General features: G+C 36.2%; 1 protein-coding gene across 6 annotated transcripts in view; it reads right to left on the bottom strand.

Moving 5' to 3' along the window:
* Nucleotides 1–19,176, bottom strand: part of LOC139966347 (uncharacterized) — a 69,198-nt gene that overhangs the window by 13,744 nt on the left and 36,278 nt on the right. For 4 of the 6 annotated variants that reach the window (XM_071969253.1, XM_071969255.1, XM_071969256.1 and 1 more), the window contains exons 4-8: nt 16,342–16,504; nt 15,344–15,456; nt 14,199–14,297; nt 6,600–6,695; nt 3,154–3,249 (exon numbers count right to left, since the gene is read on the bottom strand). In XM_071969253.1, the coding sequence (XP_071825354.1) occupies nt 3,154–3,249; nt 6,600–6,695; nt 14,199–14,297; nt 15,344–15,456; nt 16,342–16,504 (567 nt within the window). The remainder of the gene's footprint in view (nt 1–3,153; nt 3,250–6,599; nt 6,696–14,198; nt 14,298–15,343; nt 15,457–16,341; nt 16,505–19,176) is intronic. The other 2 variants (XM_071969257.1, XM_071969258.1) reach the window with 1 other exon arrangement.

The raw sequence follows: 19,176 nt of genomic DNA, 5'->3' as shown, positions 1-19,176 counted from the left end.
ATTGCACAGAGTGAAGCATTTGTTCTGATAGGATCATATGACCCACATTTGCCGATAATACAAGGTAATACAGGGCTAATGTGAGATAGCATTTGCCGATATTATGTGGTAAAACATGGCTAATGTGAGATAACATTTGCCGATAATATGCGGTAATACAGGGCTAATGTGAGATGCAGAAATCATGTCCATTCTTTGACTGACAATTTAGCCAGTAAATTGTAGCGCCTATATTTCAAGGCCTGATATATATACAAATATATATAGTGAAGCATTTTGAAGGAATCATAAGATGTATACAATCTTCATTAAAATATGAATTGATTGAAGCATATTTATGTACAGCGATGCACTATGAGTGCATTAAGACTCAATACTTGTCAAGATATTTATGTAGTGATGCATTATGAGTGGATTAAGGACTCCATACTCTTCAGGAAGAAAGCATATGAATGTCAAGTATGTTACAGCATATCTCAGGAAGGAACCTAGAGACAGAGCGACGTAGCCTTCATATGGAAACTTTTTGCTCTATAAACGGCCTGTTAGCAGAGAATTAAATGCTTTTGTATATGCACAGGAAGCATTGCTGTTTTAACTCTCCGACATTGCTGTGAAGAGCACTGCACAATGTGGTGTGTTCAGATTAGCTGCTTAAAGTAGGACTTCACAAAATTTCTTACGATGCTTTTGATTTGCTAGTGAAAAGTAGGAGCCTTAATATTGACCAATCAAGTCGAACTTTATATCACTGGAGAGAGGAGTCAACAAACTTTTCTTTGGCATAGGAAAGAAGTTGGTTATGCAATCACACTCCCAGCAAGCACAATGTAAGCATTGAGAGATAGGGACATTTTGAAGACTTTCACTGCTTTCTGAAGTGGTTTTTACTTTTTCAGATTAAAAGTACGGGGTTTAGTTCACATGCATGATAAATAACGACACATGACTGTAAAGAGGACACGATTTTCTTCAAAATGACATAAGAAAGAGTTTTCAGAGTGCTCTACTTAGAAAGTTATGAAAAGAGTTAGTGCGAAATGTGCTTATTTTGTAGCGATATTTGCTGTGTAACAGGGTGTTTTGTGCCGAGTTCCGCAAGGAATCCATATGATACAAAGATGTTCTATGTTTCCAATTCTCTTTCAATGTCTAATGTATTTAATGTTGAAATTTATCCAAGCTTGAATCTCTGACATATGAGAGCAAACATTGAAAAAGTTGATCATACCTCAACCCGCTAGCAATTCCATAAACGGTGCTCTATAAAACGGTTTGATTACTGACAACTTAACTGGCCCTATTGCTATTTAATAATCCTTAAAGGGATGCTAAGAATACAATTTGTGAAGCAAATTTAAGATCCCCACAGCCACCCATACAGCAGATGTACACTGCACTACTTTTGCGGTTTAGACTGATACCCTGAACGAGATCAATCAAGAGTGCAGATGCACCAAGTAACAAACGTGTTCAATTCTGGTCACTGACATTTCTCAGAACCCAAGGATGTGAATGATGAAGTTTATTCAAATATTTGAGGATTGATACCGCAGCTCTGCATGCCACCATTTACAACAATCAAAGAAACTGGTACAGGACAGTATGAATAGGAAAACATGTTGTGAGGACAAACAGTAATCCAGGTGTTTAACCGTGTAGCATGGTTAAATGGAAATCATGTTTGAGTCGAGTAAGGAAAAGCAGTCGTCTCAGCTAGCTTGGTATCAGTAAGAATCATATTCCTACTTGATATAAGCGATCTTTTCATATAATCATGTAGAGAGGTTTCTCAATATGACTATTTGCAATCTCATTTCAAGTATTAATAATGAGGTCGTTAATTTTGTCAAATTTCTGAAAACTCATGACCAACTGCAAACGACAGCTTTCGTATTGAAATGCTCTTAAAGGCAAAACAAAATTTCAGTAATTAACTTTCAAAGGGTTCTTTTTTTTTTGTCTTACTTAGCAAAGGTGGGGCAATGGTTGAATGGATATAATATGTTAATATTATTATTATTATTACACCGGTGCTTAAATAGCGCAACATCCCAGGGTTCAATGCGCTTAACAAAACATATGCAAAATACAAAAATACTATTGAACACACTTAATTAACCATAGGTTTGTTAATAATTAGTTCTACATACGGAGCACAAAACTTGGCTAACTATACCCACTGTGAGTGAGAGCAGATCAAAATATCAAAAGTGGTATCCTCCATCATTTGAGGCAATGTATGGAAAACAGTCACTTACAAATTCTAAAATCAAATAAATTACCCTAACAGACTTGTATATCATATCTTCAAGCAGAATTTCTCAAACATTTTCTTGTTGCAACTGATATGTCCTTCATTATTCAGTCAACTGCTAAAAGAAAGACAATATCAGAATCTTTCCACTTTGAGGACTGACTAAGTATCGTCAAATGGTTTACTATATTAATAAATATAAAAGAGATTCAAACTGCTGTAATCAGTCTCTATATTAATATTTTTTTCCACACCTTTCTGTCTTTGTCCTTCTCCAGTTTATTCCCTAACCCCTTCCCCTTAATCCTCTCTTTGCCCCTCCACTGTTTATCTCCTACCTCTCCTCTTCCCCTGTTGCTTTCTTCTCTCCATCCCTTGTCTACTAATCCCCTTACTTCTATCTCTTTGTGTTCACCATGCTCATTAACCTGTCTGTATTCTGTGTTTTTGTCCCTTCTGTTACTGTTACTTGTCATTCAGCCTTTGAAGAAGATCCTGCTAGGATCGAAACGTCAGGCCAACTTACTTTTACACATTCTCTTACACAGGCTCTCTAGTGGATAAGCAGTTTGCTAACAGTTTTATTTTATTTTTATTATTTTTCTAATGATGTTACACAGGTTAGGACATGAATATGTTCCAGAAAGTACCCTGCGACCCACCAAATACTTGTCCTTGCGGCGGCCCAGTCTTGGGTGGTAGCCAACAGATTGGGAAGTAACGTAATATGAAATACACGAATATATAAAGTATAGAAATATACTCGGAAATAGGAAACCATGCAAATATATGGAAAAGCAAAGGGAGAGAAAATAATGTAGAAAATCAAAAACTAAATTACAATTTTCATTATAGATTTACAATAGTTAATTAAATGAAGGAATGTGTTAACAAACCTTAACATTGCCTCCTTTAGGAGTATGAGCAGCATTTTCTAATGATCCAATCTTGCTTTTGGCATTCTTTGAAAAATTTGCTTTTTCACTCTTTATCTGGAAAACAAACATAGGGTTAAACAGGTGAAAGAATGGCCAGTATTAAAAGATATATAAATATATAATATTGTACATGATTTCATACTGTCAAAGGAAAAAGTGAATTTTGCGACGAATTGGTCAAAATCTGTAAACGAAATATGAGATACCCAAAAATATAATTTGTTACATTTAGTCAAACAAAATTGCATCTGGATCAATGAAAATTACACTGAGGCTGCAAAGTAGTTTGCAAATAGAAATCATAAAAGATGGCTAATTTCTACAATGACAAGAGGAAACCATTAATTACTACTAACAACTTTAAGGAGTTACCAAGAGAGAAAGAAATTTTCATTAAACTGAATTAATTGAGCAATGTGCAAGGTAAGTAGGTAGGGTAGTCAAGTATATATTAGAGGCTGTAAGGGTCCACAAACCCAATTAGTGAATGGTTGTGGGCCGACTTTTTATTGCAGATTGAATTTTACCCTTTCACAGGCTGGATTTGGACTGTGGGAGACTTACTGAGAACCCCCACACAAAAAGCAATGCATTGAACTTGAGGAATACAAAACTCATCTAATTACTTCACTAAACACTTAATAAATTAGGTAATTAACAATAGAAGCAGATAGATGCTTGTACACCACACAGATCCCTTACTTAGGTTCAGAGGTATCCTGTTAATATGTGAGAATACTATATGCATGCTTGGTCAGAATAATTTAAATGGAACATGAACCCAACCAACATCTTTGGCTTAATAAGACAGAGATCTTTGTGAAGAACAACTCCCAAAAGTAGCTCAGAAAAATCTTGTTTTGTTTTGGGAGATATACTAGCTATAAAAAGCTATTCTTGGAGTGTCATCTTTTAATGTCATAGTGGCACTAAGACTGGAAACCTTTTTATTTTATTTTTATTTTTTGGTTTTCATATTTTCAAGGTCAAATGCTATCAGTGTTAACACTGGAACCTAACATCATCATTAGGCCGTGTTAAGAGCTTCAATATTTTAGATTTTACACATAATTTACGAAACCTTCTTCCACTACAAAAAGTTTTAGCCTTGTGTGTGTGAAAGAGAAATTAAATGTGTAATATATCTTGCAAATAAAGTAACGTTTTCCCAGTTTGTCAGTTAGTGTCTCGTTTAAAGTTTCAAAACGAAGACATGCCAAATTAAGCTTTGAATCTAAAAGTGCTCAATAATTCTACAAAGTGACAAAACATGACTTTCCTTACAAATGCTTGTTTTTTTTAAATTATTTTATGTACTTTAAGCATATTGTCTTCTTATTGTTTAATGTATTGTTCATGTGCTAAATATTCCAGGAATTTTTTCATTAAATTTATCAAACCCACAATTTCGTCTAGCATTTGCAAATCAAACTAGTGCCCTGGTATCAGAGTGAAGCTGATTCACACAGAAGCCAAGAAAGGTCACACAATCTGCTCACAGCGCCTACACTATCACACAGACTAAATGTCTATAATTATTTTCTCCTTGTTATTATACAAATATTTTATTCATGTGCTAAAGATGAAATTATTTCTTCCTTAAATTTATTAAAAACAATGGTTTTGTCCAGCTTAAGCAAAATTCAAACTAGTACCCTGGTTCCATAGCGATCAAAACTGATTCTCAAAGAAAGTCACAGAATCAGCTGACATGTACCGCCTACATATGTTATCGTTCACCGACTGTTTTTAACTTCCCACTATGCATGAAAATATTTTAGAGATGGATTCCTGAATCCATTAGATATGGGATATCAAAACCGTCATGTCTAGTGGAGTGCATCATATACCCAGCTTGATCACATTTGACATTTCTGAATCGGCATATTTTACCTCGATTCATTTGTAATATTTTCCACATTTTTGATCAGATTATTCCCTCGACAGACGTTCTTCGTTCTTGATGAATTCAATGACAGGTTAGCAAACTCATCGTGAGTTTAGTTATGCACCCTGTCGTCGTCTTTGTACGCAACAATCATGCTTAGTACACAATTACAATAGGCAATGCGTATGAGCACTGCAGGTGTCATGGAATGAAATTGTAGTATGAAATGAGCAAACTGTATTGTTCATTTCAGATGTAGACATACAATATCATACAGACAGAATATTAAACATTCAGTTCAGTTTTAGGAGTGTTAGCTCCGTGGTTAACGCCGGTGCCTTTCAATAGTCCCGAGTACGAGTCACTCCAAGATTAATGTATGTCGTCCAGTTACAGAGTTGTTGACAATTGACAATTCATAATCATGGACGTTAAATATGAATCTAAGAGACTGACTTTGGTCAGCTTGCGGCTTTGATAAGCCAATGAGGCTTCTTCGCGAGTTCCTGCTTGCATGAGGATCTAAAATACATACATACATAGTTCTCTTTGATCTGCCATTACTGAAAAGGGTATAAACCGTTCATTGTCAAAAATACAACACATTTTAGAAACAGACAGTTCAGATAGCAAGTTCTCAACAAAAGAAGAAGATTCCTTTAAGTACCATACATAAATATTACTTCAGATTATTACCGTGGACTAACAAGGTATAAAATTTCCAATTCGGTGGAGTGGGAAGGCGAACCCACCCATCCATCACCCTTTCCCATTCCTCTTAGTTACATGCTACTGTTATACATAGAAAAAACCCTTGAGGTTGATGGATTCCTCACAAACAGAACTACAACATTTACGGCAAAATATGGAAAAACAGTATTTGTTAAGACCTTTGCCGCATATAGACAACATAAGTGAACAATACATATGGTGAAACTTTATAAATAAATAAATGACCAGAAATTTATGCAGATGCTTTAAGTCATGTTTTTAATCTAGTTATACAATACAGAGTTGTTCACTGTATACTAGCTGTAAAACAGAATCCTATGCAGATGGTGTGAAATAAAGAGAAGGTTAGATTGACGACACCAGACACACCAGAATTATAAATAAGAGGAAAATACTTTACACTCTAATATCTCTCAGATATTCGCCAACTGGCGAAGAGAAAATAAGTCACTTATCAAGTGACTATGACGTGTGACATGAAACGACAAGTGTGGATTAGAGAATGCTGAGATGTGAAGTGTTAGAAAGAAAAATCAAGGAAAGAGAGAGGAAAATATCGAAGCCTGCCGTATTGAAGTATACGATTATTAACGAAGTCAGATAACACATACACACGAGAGGAGTTAGTTGCAAAACTGAGAAAAACTGGAAAGATGAACTCTCCAATACCAAGTAATTCCACAAATGCTATCTGTTAGTGAAATGAAGAAAAGTAACTCTTGAAGGAACACAAAGCAGATATCACTCAAAGAAAGTGATATGCACAGATGAAGACATCGAATACCTTAACATTACCCCCACCGGGGGTGTGCTGGGCATTATCCAATGAGGCTATGCGACTGCTAGCTGAAAGACGAAACTCTAACGATTCCTCAAAGATCTGAAATGTAAATTATATCATGCAAAATTAAGACACCCCGAAGACTCGCTGTAAACCCAGACATGTATGCGTTTAAGCTGATAAATGTCTTCCATTCCGATACATTACTAGCTGCAGCTATTAGCTGCACTTGTGGATTGTTAGCTCAGTGGTTAACTCCGGTGCCTTTCAATCATAAGGTCCCCGGTTCGAGTCATTCCCAGATTAATGTATGTCGTCCAGTTACAGTGTTGTTGACAATTGACAATTCATAATCATGGACGTTAAATATGAATCTAAGAGACTGACTTCCGTCAGCTTGTGGCTTTGTTAAGCCAATGATGGCTTCTTCACGAGTTCCTGCTTGCAGGTGGATCTAAAATACATACATACACGCATACATACATACATACATACATACATTAGAAAAACCTTGGAGATGAGCCGCCATTTTCCCTACCACTGACTCACCTCAAAAGGAAATTTCCAATATGATAAAACCCATCATACACTAAAGTCCGGTACACTGAAGCAGAAACTATGATCTTGCTTGAGTCAAGTATGTATTTTCCGGACCGCTTTGGCCGCAAAAAGTTATCAAAAAAGACAAAAAGGACATATACTGTATGAACTTCTTCGAACGCAAAAGGGGGACTTTATATTTAGTGACATACTGTCTGCATTGTTGACCATCGAAGGCCCTACATACCAACATGTACTTATTCACAAAACTAGTGTACAAGTCTATGCAGTTCTACTAACAAATCTGTAGAAAAGCTGAGAACCAATCAGAGCTCTTTTAAATTGATGGAATATGAATACTCAGTTTTGTATCACTAATACACTGCATGTGACCAAAAAGTGGCATACGACAAAGCAATAGTGTACAATTCATACTTTGGTTGTTCTCGCTGGACATTGGACAATATGTCACATATATGCTTAAACAGTCTTTTATCAAGGCTAAGGTCGTCTAAAACCACTTAACAACAGGGACCCCTGGTCATATTAGTAACTCGTCACATTCACATACCCAAGTGATGTGTACAATTCAAACAGTCGCTCACCGGGCACTTCAGTATGCCGTATGTATGCGTCCCCTGGAGACATCCCATAGAGTATACAGCCATAATCCAAGGCACACAATTGACAACTTACTTCACAGGTCCCCCATTTAAGGGTGTGCATAACCTATGGTTAAGATCATTTCTATTTTATAAGATACAGAGCTTATGGTAACAATTGCTTCCATTCTATGGGCTCCACACAGAGCATGTGGCCATGGCCAATTCCTATACATATTAAAAGGTGTTAAGACTCGCGCAAAAAGAAACGTCTAATGCCGGTAATCTGACCTAGTTTCGAATGAGGTGTAACAGATGTGTTAGACACCACCATCGATCCCAGAAAATATACACATACAGCTTGCTACCATCAGTAATTAGACACTAGTGTACAGTCAGTACGTACAGCTGCGGTCAATACCCACAGCAAAATGTACAAACAATACAGCGATGGACATCTCAGGTCCAGCTAAAGATAAGGTATCACGTTTCATTACTGTACTGTCTGCATTTTGTAGCGAAACGAACAAAACGTCACTTGCAAGCAACGGAAAGTTAACTTTTTCAGATGGCCGCGCGCGGTTTGGGGCGAATCTTCAATGCCTTTAAGGGCTACAAAAGTCTATGATTACAAGCATTTCCATTCATTTTCATGAGATACGGACCTTGTGGTCATGATCATTTCCAATTTATGGGATACAGAACCTGTGGTCATTATACTGCTTCCATATATATGTAAAAGGGATACGTACAAGAGATATGCAACCTATTGACATGATCATTCCTTTTCATGAGAAACAGCGCTGTGGTAACAATTGTTACATAGTATGAAGTAAATGAACTGCGGTCACATTTGTTTCCATTTGATAGGATACAGCATTATGGTCACTACTGTATCCATTTTCATGGAGCCATGACTGTTTATCTTCAACGTAATCAGCATATACCTATCCTATATGATTATAGTCAGCAGTTATTGCCTTACATGGATACAACAAACAGAAGCCAACAGTTTTGAACTACGGAGCTATGACCTATTCTCTTCACTTGTGCAAATTTAAAGTTTCTACTGTACAGTACAAATGAAATGTTATATATCATTTGTAGACTGTTGACTTTTACCATAATCAACTTAATGTATTTGGAGAGCATCTTACCAATTAACCCTTGAGATACCATTATCCTCCATTAACTCTAGCATGAAGAAAAGGGAACTTTCAACCCATTTGAACCCATAACCATGGCAACCAACCCTCCAGCCATTCTACATCAACCATGTTTGCCATAAATAATTCTTTGAAATGTAAAACAAAAGCTATCTCAAAATGTTGATATTCTGTTTGCACTACCAGCAATTGGTTACAAGAAAATCTAAAAAACCCTTCCAGGAGAAATACAAACATTTGAATTTCTTATCCAGAATTTAAGCACTATAAGATTCAAATTGGAATGCTTCAAGTCCATTGGATGGTTTTGAATGGAAGATGAACTGCAATTGAACAAACACATATTGGCACACTGTAAAATTCTTATTAGTTAAAGACTTCTGTGAAAGATTCATAATAAAAGACATTAATTTGATGTCAATATATTATGCCATTCACAACTCCCATTTTGATGAATAAAAGTCTCCATCAGAAAGCCAGACAGTGGCATTCAAAACCTGATCCCTTGATGATTGTAGTTAGGGATTAGCATAAGTAACATCCAGATCAGAAAGACCCACCCCAATTGCCTGCAGATCTGGAAGTATGAGCACCAACCTCTGATTTATCACAGCAAAACAAAAAGTTACAACAATTTTAATTAATTGACAAGTGGCTCAAGTTGCATCTTTTACAACCTCATTACATGGTTAAGCAAATTTTAGAAATTTAATTATCCAAGGTACAGATGTGTTCACACCTTACCAGCCACTTGCAAGCTTGGCTAGTGTATAACTGACAAAAGTACGCAGTTAGAATAAACACATCATGCTATGGTACGTCTATTGTGTACCGCTGTATAATTTAACTTGCAAGAACAGATCATAAGAATGATGTTGCCCTTTTTTTCAAAGAAGAAGGCTCCAGTATTAAAAAGGTCTCTTTGGTTTTTAAGACAAGCACAATCAATTAATGAGATTAGTCTTTATTGTTTATTTGATCTAGTATACATGTTCAATCACCGTTGACCATGCGGCCAATTCATTATTTCTTGGTCGACGAAACACATGTGGCAGTGTTATAATGCAGCATCCAGCACTGATTTTATTCTAGCGTGGATGTGGTATGACGTGAAATGGGTCGCATTTAAACATAACTACTGAAACATAACCAGCAGATGTACATGAATATGCATAGGCAGGTTGGTGTTCTGAACTATGATCAAAGCTGATCCCTATCTTCGTATCCATGGTGATAACTTTAAAGGAGATGCAACACTAACCATGGTCATAGGTTTTATGTGCTAGAGAACGACTTCCCGAAGCAACTAAGAAAAATATTATTCCATTAATACGGAGGTATCACAGATTGAATATTCTTTCACAAACACAAGGTTGGAGACTTAATCAAGTCTACATATGTCATCATCGAGCCATGCATGTCCTTCTTTTTTCCTCTGCTTTTTATTCTTAGGGGCTTCTTTGTTTCTTACAATATTTCTCTCTGTAAATGGCAGTAAGGGTTTTGCAAATGCCTAATCTAAAATATTGACCTAATGATGAAATTGGTTTCAGCGTAAACCTCTGCTAAAATCATTTTTCTATCTTGAAGATATGAAAGAAAAACAGGGAGAATGCAAAAGGCTTTAGATCCTAGAGGCACTATGACACCACAGATATATATTAAATCTAGGATATCTACAGAATAGAGCAAGGTTTTTTCTTTGCTGTTTGGGGGGAGTTGTTTATCTCACAGATCTCTATCAAATCAAGTTAAAAACAATAGTTGGGTTTTCATCTCCTTTAAAGTCTCGTTAATTACTGATTACGCTGCTCAGTGCAAACAAAACAACTGATGAGAATATAATGAGAATCCAAGCTGGTGCAGCCAACTGAATCGACTCTGTAACCAAACAGAGTCATTTCAAAAATGTTACGTCAATGTGATATGAACATCTTCGGTTCTTCTCGATGAAAAACCCCAACGAAAGTTCATCTACACTTTTGTAAGATCACTCACTTCTGCTTGGTCTACCACCAGCAAGTTGAGCAGAAAATCATATAAACAGGAGATAATAGCACGTACTACACAGCATTTCCGACCAATTTGTACGAAAGACAAATGTTGGGTCGAAGCGACATAGATTACAGAGAGCGATGTAACCCAGTGAATGAATAACGTGAATATGAAGTAAAATATGAATGTGCACTTCTTCAATTGCAAGTATTGGAGGGTTAAAGTGCTAGAAAACTTAAGACTTGGAACTATTCTAATAATGTATTCAATCTTGCTTTCTTTCTTTTTGCATATTTTAATATATGATATTCTTGAAATATGTTTTGAAACTGACCAAAAAGGAAATTATTTAATCAAATGTGAGCTTTGTTGATGTTTGACTGCAGTATGACTCAATGCAAATGGAATCTAATTAAATATCCAAAAACTATAATATTTTTTAAAGACTTTGACCAGTGTGTTGCTTCACGCTTACTTCATCAAATTTACCTCAAAGAAAACCTTAATGTTCCTCCCAGGAGAGAAATTTCAAACACATGAGAAGATATTAAAACCCCATAACTCATCATTCAACCTATGAGCCGCCGAATGCAACATATTAACTGTATGAGAGTCGATCTCCACAGCATCAAGAAAGCCAATATCTGAAATATTTACTTAATCTCAATCAAAGTCACCGAAAAAGTCCACAGTATAAAGCAAAGATTAACCTTCTCAAAGAAAATAAAAAAACCAAAAAATAAACCACACACACTCTTAGCAGTGTCATGATATTCATTTCTCTGGTTGACTTTTGCTTCACAACGATCAATTGAAAGTAATAAATGTAAGATGTTTTTTGATATGACGTGTCAGTCTGTGTGCATGTGTATATATCTTTTGCAGTACTTTGTCATGTTAAGTCTATAGAGCAGTTGGTATAACTTGGAGTTTGAAAGACTTGCGACTCAGGAGGGTTCAGTTAGTGGACATAATAATAATAAGTTCTCTATCATAAAATTAATTAGGCTACCTCGTTTATAACCTGATCTAATTCACAACTATCCGATACTTGGAACACCTAATAACAATAATAATATAATATAAATATAATTTGCGTTCACCATGCTCATTAACCTGTCTGTATTCTGTGAGTGGTTTGTCCCTTCTGTTACTGTTACTTGTCATTTAGAATTGAAGAAGATCCTGCTAGGATCGAAACGTCAGACTAACTTACTTTTACACAACAATACTAATAATAATCAGGCAGTAACTTTTACGACGCTCACAAAGTGACCATGAATGTGGGAGAAGGCAACAAGCTTATGGATTACAACTTTCACATCAGGGTGGCTTCCAATTCAGTATTTCAACTCCAATCTGGAATCTTTTCAATTTAGAAAGTCAGATGGGAAAACCGTAGATTGCTCTTTGATGGAAAACCCCCCTTACTATGACCAGGCCGGGATCGAACCCCGAAATTCCCAATTGCTAAGCCTCACTGCTTCAAATACCACCGCCTCTATCAACTCGTCCACAGCACCGTCTATTTCAGTTATATTTTAATGTAAAGTACAATGTCCTACAAAGTTTTATCATCAAATGTCAGTCATATTTCAACATCCCTGCATCACTGTGACAGTACACCTCTCCCATTAGCTTCCCTAGAGACTATACACTAAGTCCAAACACTACACATGTCACAACATGACATAAATACATTGAGAATGGACCAATGATGACAGAACTTGATGGAACCATCATACACTTTATGCTCAAGCAATCATACGATGGCCACTATAACACTATTATTGCAAGTACACAGTCTAGGCACAAATCTTCCCATGTGTTTTGACTCTTTATTTAATACTTCGTATTGCCAGTCATTATACTTCAATAATTTCTTGGTGGGGGAGCAAGACTTGCCAAATATGTCAACATGGATTATATGGAGATATGATAGTGGGACGAATGCCAGGCTGAATAATCTAACCTGAATGGCTGATAGCGTTTTAATTTTCATCAGCATATATAGGTTATATCATAGTATAGACCAATGTGCAATGAGTAAAAGTGATGAATTAGGGAAATAGTGTTTTTAAAAAAGGAAGAGCCAGTCTTGGTAAGGGAGAGAAAATATCATTTATCTTATCGTGGTAAATCCTAAAAGGTCTGTCATAATTCAGTTTACAGGCCACAGAATGCTTTGGAACGCCACTGAAGGTTAACAAGAGTTAAGTCGTCAACTAAGATCAGCCTCATCTACAGGGGCCACCTTGAGAGTACTTGCTCCATAATATGACGCCCATTAAACACCGTAACAGTTTTACACAAATCGCAAAACTAAGTCAGAGAGCTTTCATCGTAGCGTTGCTGCTCTTACTGTAACAATACCTGTTGTACAGCAGTAAGGTACTATAGGATTTGTAACTTATGTTGGGTGGTTATGTCCTCAGTAGCAAGGATTTATAGCATTCTTTTTAAAATATTGTTTTTAAAACAGTCTTGTGTCGTCTTTTAAACAGTCTTGTGTCATCTCTTAAAACAGACTTGTGTTGTCTTTTACAACAGTATTGTGTCATCTTTTAATGCAGTCTAGTGTCGTCTTTCAAAACAGCCTTCTGTCGTCTTTTATAAAACAGTCTTGTGTCGTCTTTTAATGCAGTCTTGTGTCGTCTTTCAAAACAGCCTTCGGTCATCTATTAAAACAGTCTTGTGTTGTCTTTTAAACCAGTCTTGTGTTGTCATTTAAAACAGTCTTGTGTTGTCTTTTAATGCAGTCTTGTGTCTTCTTTCAAAGCAGTCTTGTGTAGTCTCTTAAAACAGTCTTGTGTCGTCTCTTAAAACAGTCTTGTGTCTTCTCTTAAAACAGTCTTGTGTCGTCTCTTAAGACAGTCTTGTGTCTTCTCTTAAAACAGTCTTGTGTCGTCTCTTAAAAGTCTTCTGTCGTCTTTTAAACACTATTGTGTTGTGTTCTAAGCAGTGCAGATCTTTACTATGTCTTTGTACTCTGTTAGTGAAATGAATTAATGTATCCACCATCTGATCACCCCACTTATTCCACTAACCGGAAAAACATGACTTCTCACCAAGATGATTATTTTATGCATTAGATTAATTTCTGTTGTTCATTACTATTTACCACTGGGGAAAAAAAAGGACAGATAATTTGATAAAAACAAAGACAGAAACAAAACCACCCTCAATGTATCTTGATAATCCACATTAAAACTTGTTTCTTCGTCAACATTCCGATCTACGTCACTTATTCATCTCTTCTTATTATGTTTTTATATATTTAGTTTTTTGTTGTCTCTCACCTTAACGTTTCCTCCACCCGGTTTGTGATGAGCTTTCTCCTTCGATCCTATCTTTGATGATACTTTGCTGTAATCTTTCTTCTCCTCAAAGATTTTCACCTAAGAAAGAAGAACCAGAGCGCAGAGCAGAGAAAGTAAACAGCTGTCAACCATCCTGGATGTGCTCTGTTGAATTTATGACTAAGGTCATGCCATCGAGACCTACATAACAATATATTCTATACTTTGTTATTCCATGTAAAACAGTTAAGACGTGACCAACTCTTTGACTGTATGATACAAAATAATGGTATACTCCTCATAACTCATGTACCGTCAACAACTTTAATACATTGTGTTTTGTGTTTTACAGCAGTTTATTAGCTCCCAGGGGAGAACAGGGCAGAAATATTGCTTAACTGAAAACAACTTGATCATCTATTGAATTTCATTTCTTCTGCTCCACCTCAAAACAATCACGACAGCTATTGAAAGAGATAATATCTTGTTTGTGGACCTCATAAATATTTTCTCTTTGTTTTAATCGTTCTTCCCTTTTTTCTGTTTTCAATTTCATATTTCATATTTGTACAGTAGACCACAAAATAGTTTCACCTAAGTTCAGTCTAAATGTAACCAAAGACAAAAGTTTGTTTATCCAAAGAGGTCTACATTGGCTTCCTTATGATTACTTTCAGCAGTTTTGCAGAAAATATGAAACAGACTAACTTCAAAACCAGCAACAGTTCTTCTCCTAACATACTGTATATCGTGTGCTTTACTTCACTCCTGATAACAATGGTATTTAAATATCAAAAGTTTGAGGATACATGTATAAAGCGAGGATCAAAGTTAATCTGAATGGTATTTTAAAGTAACAAACTTTTGAAGAAATCTACCAAGGTTTACTCCACAGCGTGATTAAATTTGGCCAATATTCATGTAATTTCACCCAATTCCAACAAACCTGCGCACATGTACATTTCTAGCAATATCAGTTTTTTAATTAAACTGTCCATAAAATGGGTGTTCTCCAAAATACGAGCATTCTGGTTTGAAGGGATATTTAGTCGTTTTGGACCACAAGACAAAGTCTGCTGAACATAACATCTGACAATAAAGAAGATTTAAAGGAGAAAATTTCCCTCCCTTCATTTTATGCTTACATTTCCGCCTCTTGGGCTGTGTTTGACATTAGCCATTGAACCTATCTTTGACTGGGCACTCTGGCTGCGAGGAGAAACCACCGGCTCTTTTTTGTTCCGTGGAGATTCTGTACCTGGAAGATACGAGATAAAATACTGGTGGGTGATTAATGATGAAGAAATATTAATCGATCAAAAATCTGATAGTGGGATATTATGAGACTTTCATCAGCTGATCATAAAAGTAATCAAGGAGTTCTAAAATTTATGACACAGATGGACTGGACACAATTTTCATCAACTGTACATTTCATAAACGATGAGAGGGCAAACCAAGCAATCAATAAATTTGCTCAACAATCATGTTTTTGTTCATCTCAATAGATCAACATTGATACAACAAGATGGAATATAACTCAATGACGTGTGTTGGATATTTCCTAAACCACTCACTTAGTCCTGCCTGAGCTGCTTGCAATGAGAGGTATCGTTCGTCAACTGTGTTTTATATTTCAATGCATGTTAGTTTCTGCTACTGATGTCTCGTTGTTCGTGTGCGTGCATGTATGTGTGCGTGTGCTATAAAACAATGTTATGATTGGAAGATCTTTGGTTATTTTATAAAGGAAAGATTATAGGTTTACCTTTTTGTCTTATATCTTGCAGGAAACTGAAACACCTTCTACATTAATATGCTAGTTTGTTTTAGGTTTCATGCTCTGTTGTACTCAGGTGGACCTACGCATCAAAGTATGAAGTTCACCAGACTTTACTTTTTCGATTTACTGTGTTAATATAATTTTCTGTTTTGACACCTTACGACCGACCTCAAATGACCTCTCAGCTCCACCCAAAAAATAGGGTTCTTAAACTCCCACGAGTTGACTCGCAATCAACACAAAAGAGACCAAAAGTATGGTATTTACCAGGCAGGCAAAGGGTTAGAAACACGCACACCTGTTGCTGTTGTAATTAAGTAATGGGAAAATCAAATTTCAAAGTTAAGCGATGTATCTTACCAGATGAGGCCTTTGAACTTGCAGATTTTGGGCCTGTATCCGTACGAGACTTGACAGTCGAGTAGTCTTTCTTGGCCGACATGATTCTCACTTTGCCACCGCCGGGCTTATAGCCAGGAGAATGAGTCACTGTCTTTGCCTTAACAGTCGTCGTCGTTTCAACCTGAGAAAGAATGACACGAAAATTGCGTTCTAAAAATTGTATACATCCAGTTGTGGTCACTTGCAAGTAACTCCTCATTCATGCCGGACTTTCCACCTAAATTGACATTAAACATTAAAATAATACTTGTTCAATTGTTAACATTAATGTATTAATTTGTGGTAATTAAGTCCCTTCCAATAAAGACATTATAGCACCAATAAATTTCTATCCATTATTTTGATTATTCTTGAAGAATCCACACAGCAGGCCTCAATAAATCAGCTAAACTGTTCCAACAGTAGCAATTGGAACCTACTCTTTGGGAAGATAAAAACTTACATTTGTATGGAGAATTTTACTATCCGAAGGGAGAATGGTTATGGTTTCATCACACAAACTGAATTTCAACTATTAAACTACAGTTCATTCATACTTAGTAAAGATTCCTAAATCCTATTGGTCCATTCAGGTCAGCTGACCGTGGTTAATCCTGTGAGTAACGCACGGTAAAATTACGGGGCATCACTTTAATAAATCTTTGGTTATATGTAACCAAAAATGTTTTGTTTTATGATTTTTCCCCCACACAAATGGTAGTGTATGAATGAACGGGGTTAATCAACGGTCTAGCGTGCGTTACTCACATGATTAATGCACTCCGGGTGTTAATGCTATCGCTGGATGCACTCGGGCTCCGCCCTCGTGCACCGCTTGCATTATCCCCCGATCGTGCATTAATCCTGTGAGTATTAAACGCACGCTAGACCGTTGATTAACCCCTTATTGAGACATAATGGCTTCTATATATTAAAACAGCATTTTGCGTTTGGTCGCCGTTTTCTACTTTTTTGACATGTCCATCGAGTTTTTTACATATATCAATCACAAAACAGCAAACTAAGATTAGCCAAGTTTTTCCCTGCCAACAACGTTAATTGGCGAGTAATTAAGGATATTTGCAGATAGTGAGAAGAGTGTCCACGACAAATTCCACATACAAAATTAATCGCATACAGTTCCCCCAAACCCACTAGTTTGAATTCAACCAATCTGAGATGCAGGTTTAGTTATGAGCCGTTGCTAAAAATAGATTCAAGACTTTGCGTTGGTACAACCAGAGAGTTGTTATGCAACTCCCTGGTACAACTGCCATATAGACTGTACACAAATCAAGCATGGTGTTATATTACGTATTGGTCAATGAAGTTCGTAGTGTGTAAATATTCATATTATGGGCGAGGTTTATTGGGATCCCAACGGAAAATATCTTGGAGAAAAACAAAGTTGAAAGTTGCAAATTTTTCGACTTTTATGCCACCATTTGAAGTAAAATTTTAATAGATAAGCTAGTTATGTATGTCGTTATGGCATAGTGGAGTCAGTGAGGTTGAGAAAAATCATAGAAAAGGACGCAAAATGCTGCTTTAACAAACTGAGACAGAGTTTACTTGAAATTTATTTGATATAAAGCCTATTAAAACAGGCTTTCTTATTTCTTCTATTATCCTTCCTTTTGATGCATGACTTGATATTGAATTAGTATGAATTCTCCTGTATGGATCATGACTTGGTATATATACTGTTAAAAACTACTGTATGGTGGATGAAGGGATGTATGAATTCTTTATTAGCCATATGTAAACTTTTGCTCTATTATAAACAGCCCGTTGTCGGAGAATTAAATGCTGTTTGCACGCACAGGAAGCGGTGCGGTTTTCACTCTCCAAAATTTTTTTTTTTTACTTACAAGAGTTTAAAGACATGAATCTTTAATAAAACCAATAAAAGATAATGATGATGTAGGAGGCTTTGCAGGGAAGGCAAATAAAATCACCCGGTGAGACATATTCTCAAGGTTCAAGATATCTATATATATTATAAATTATTTGCTTTGTAGGGTTATGAATTTCTTAGTTATAGGGTTGCTATATTTTTAAACTTTTTAATCACAATAAGGATATCACAAAGATATAACATTCAAGAACTGTCTTTGATATCCTTACATTAATTTCAATGGAAGTTTTTAATACTGTAGGCATTTAAAAGTACATCATAGTTATAATATATTCACTCATTGAACAACATTGTATCAACAATTTCAATTTTCTGACTTTACTGCCAAACCGTGCAGCACAAATCAACAGTTCCATTTTTTTAAATTTGAATCCAAACAGGACTGTTGCAGACAGGGCGGTAAACGAAGTCTGTTTACAATTCCTTCGTTTTACGATCGGATGATAGCCACTCGACCGTACACGAGCGGAAACTCGAAACATAATGCCCAGACAGTGAGCCTCATAAACACTGGAATTAAGAACATGATCTCTGCATCCATACACAGCTAGTTAAAGCCAAGGAAATAACTTCAGGCACTGCATACAGGATCATGATAAAACATTTACAGTCGTCGATCAACGACACAGGGAATTGTATAAGATCTTCCCCAGGCACCGTCAGCATGCAGAGAATAATCAGAAGCTTTTTAAAAGTGGAGGTTAACACTTTGCCCTGATTCATTCTTCTCCATCAGTCAAAGAGAAACTTTGACTATCACTGCCAAAAATTTGTAAATTCTACGATTTAGCACTTAATCATATTTCACACGACAATATATCACACACTTCATCCACATGTGATGAAGTTCTTTGGTGTGTACAGTAAGGTCTGTGTGTGCGGCCTGTAATATTAGG

Source organism: Apostichopus japonicus, chromosome 4, assembly GCF_037975245.1.
Source record: "Apostichopus japonicus isolate 1M-3 chromosome 4, ASM3797524v1, whole genome shotgun sequence".
In the NCBI taxonomy this organism is placed as follows: Eukaryota; Metazoa; Echinodermata; class Holothuroidea; order Aspidochirotida; family Stichopodidae; genus Apostichopus; species Apostichopus japonicus.
The sequence above is the reverse complement of the archived record's forward strand: the minus strand, read 5'-3'. Positions and strand labels throughout refer to the sequence as shown.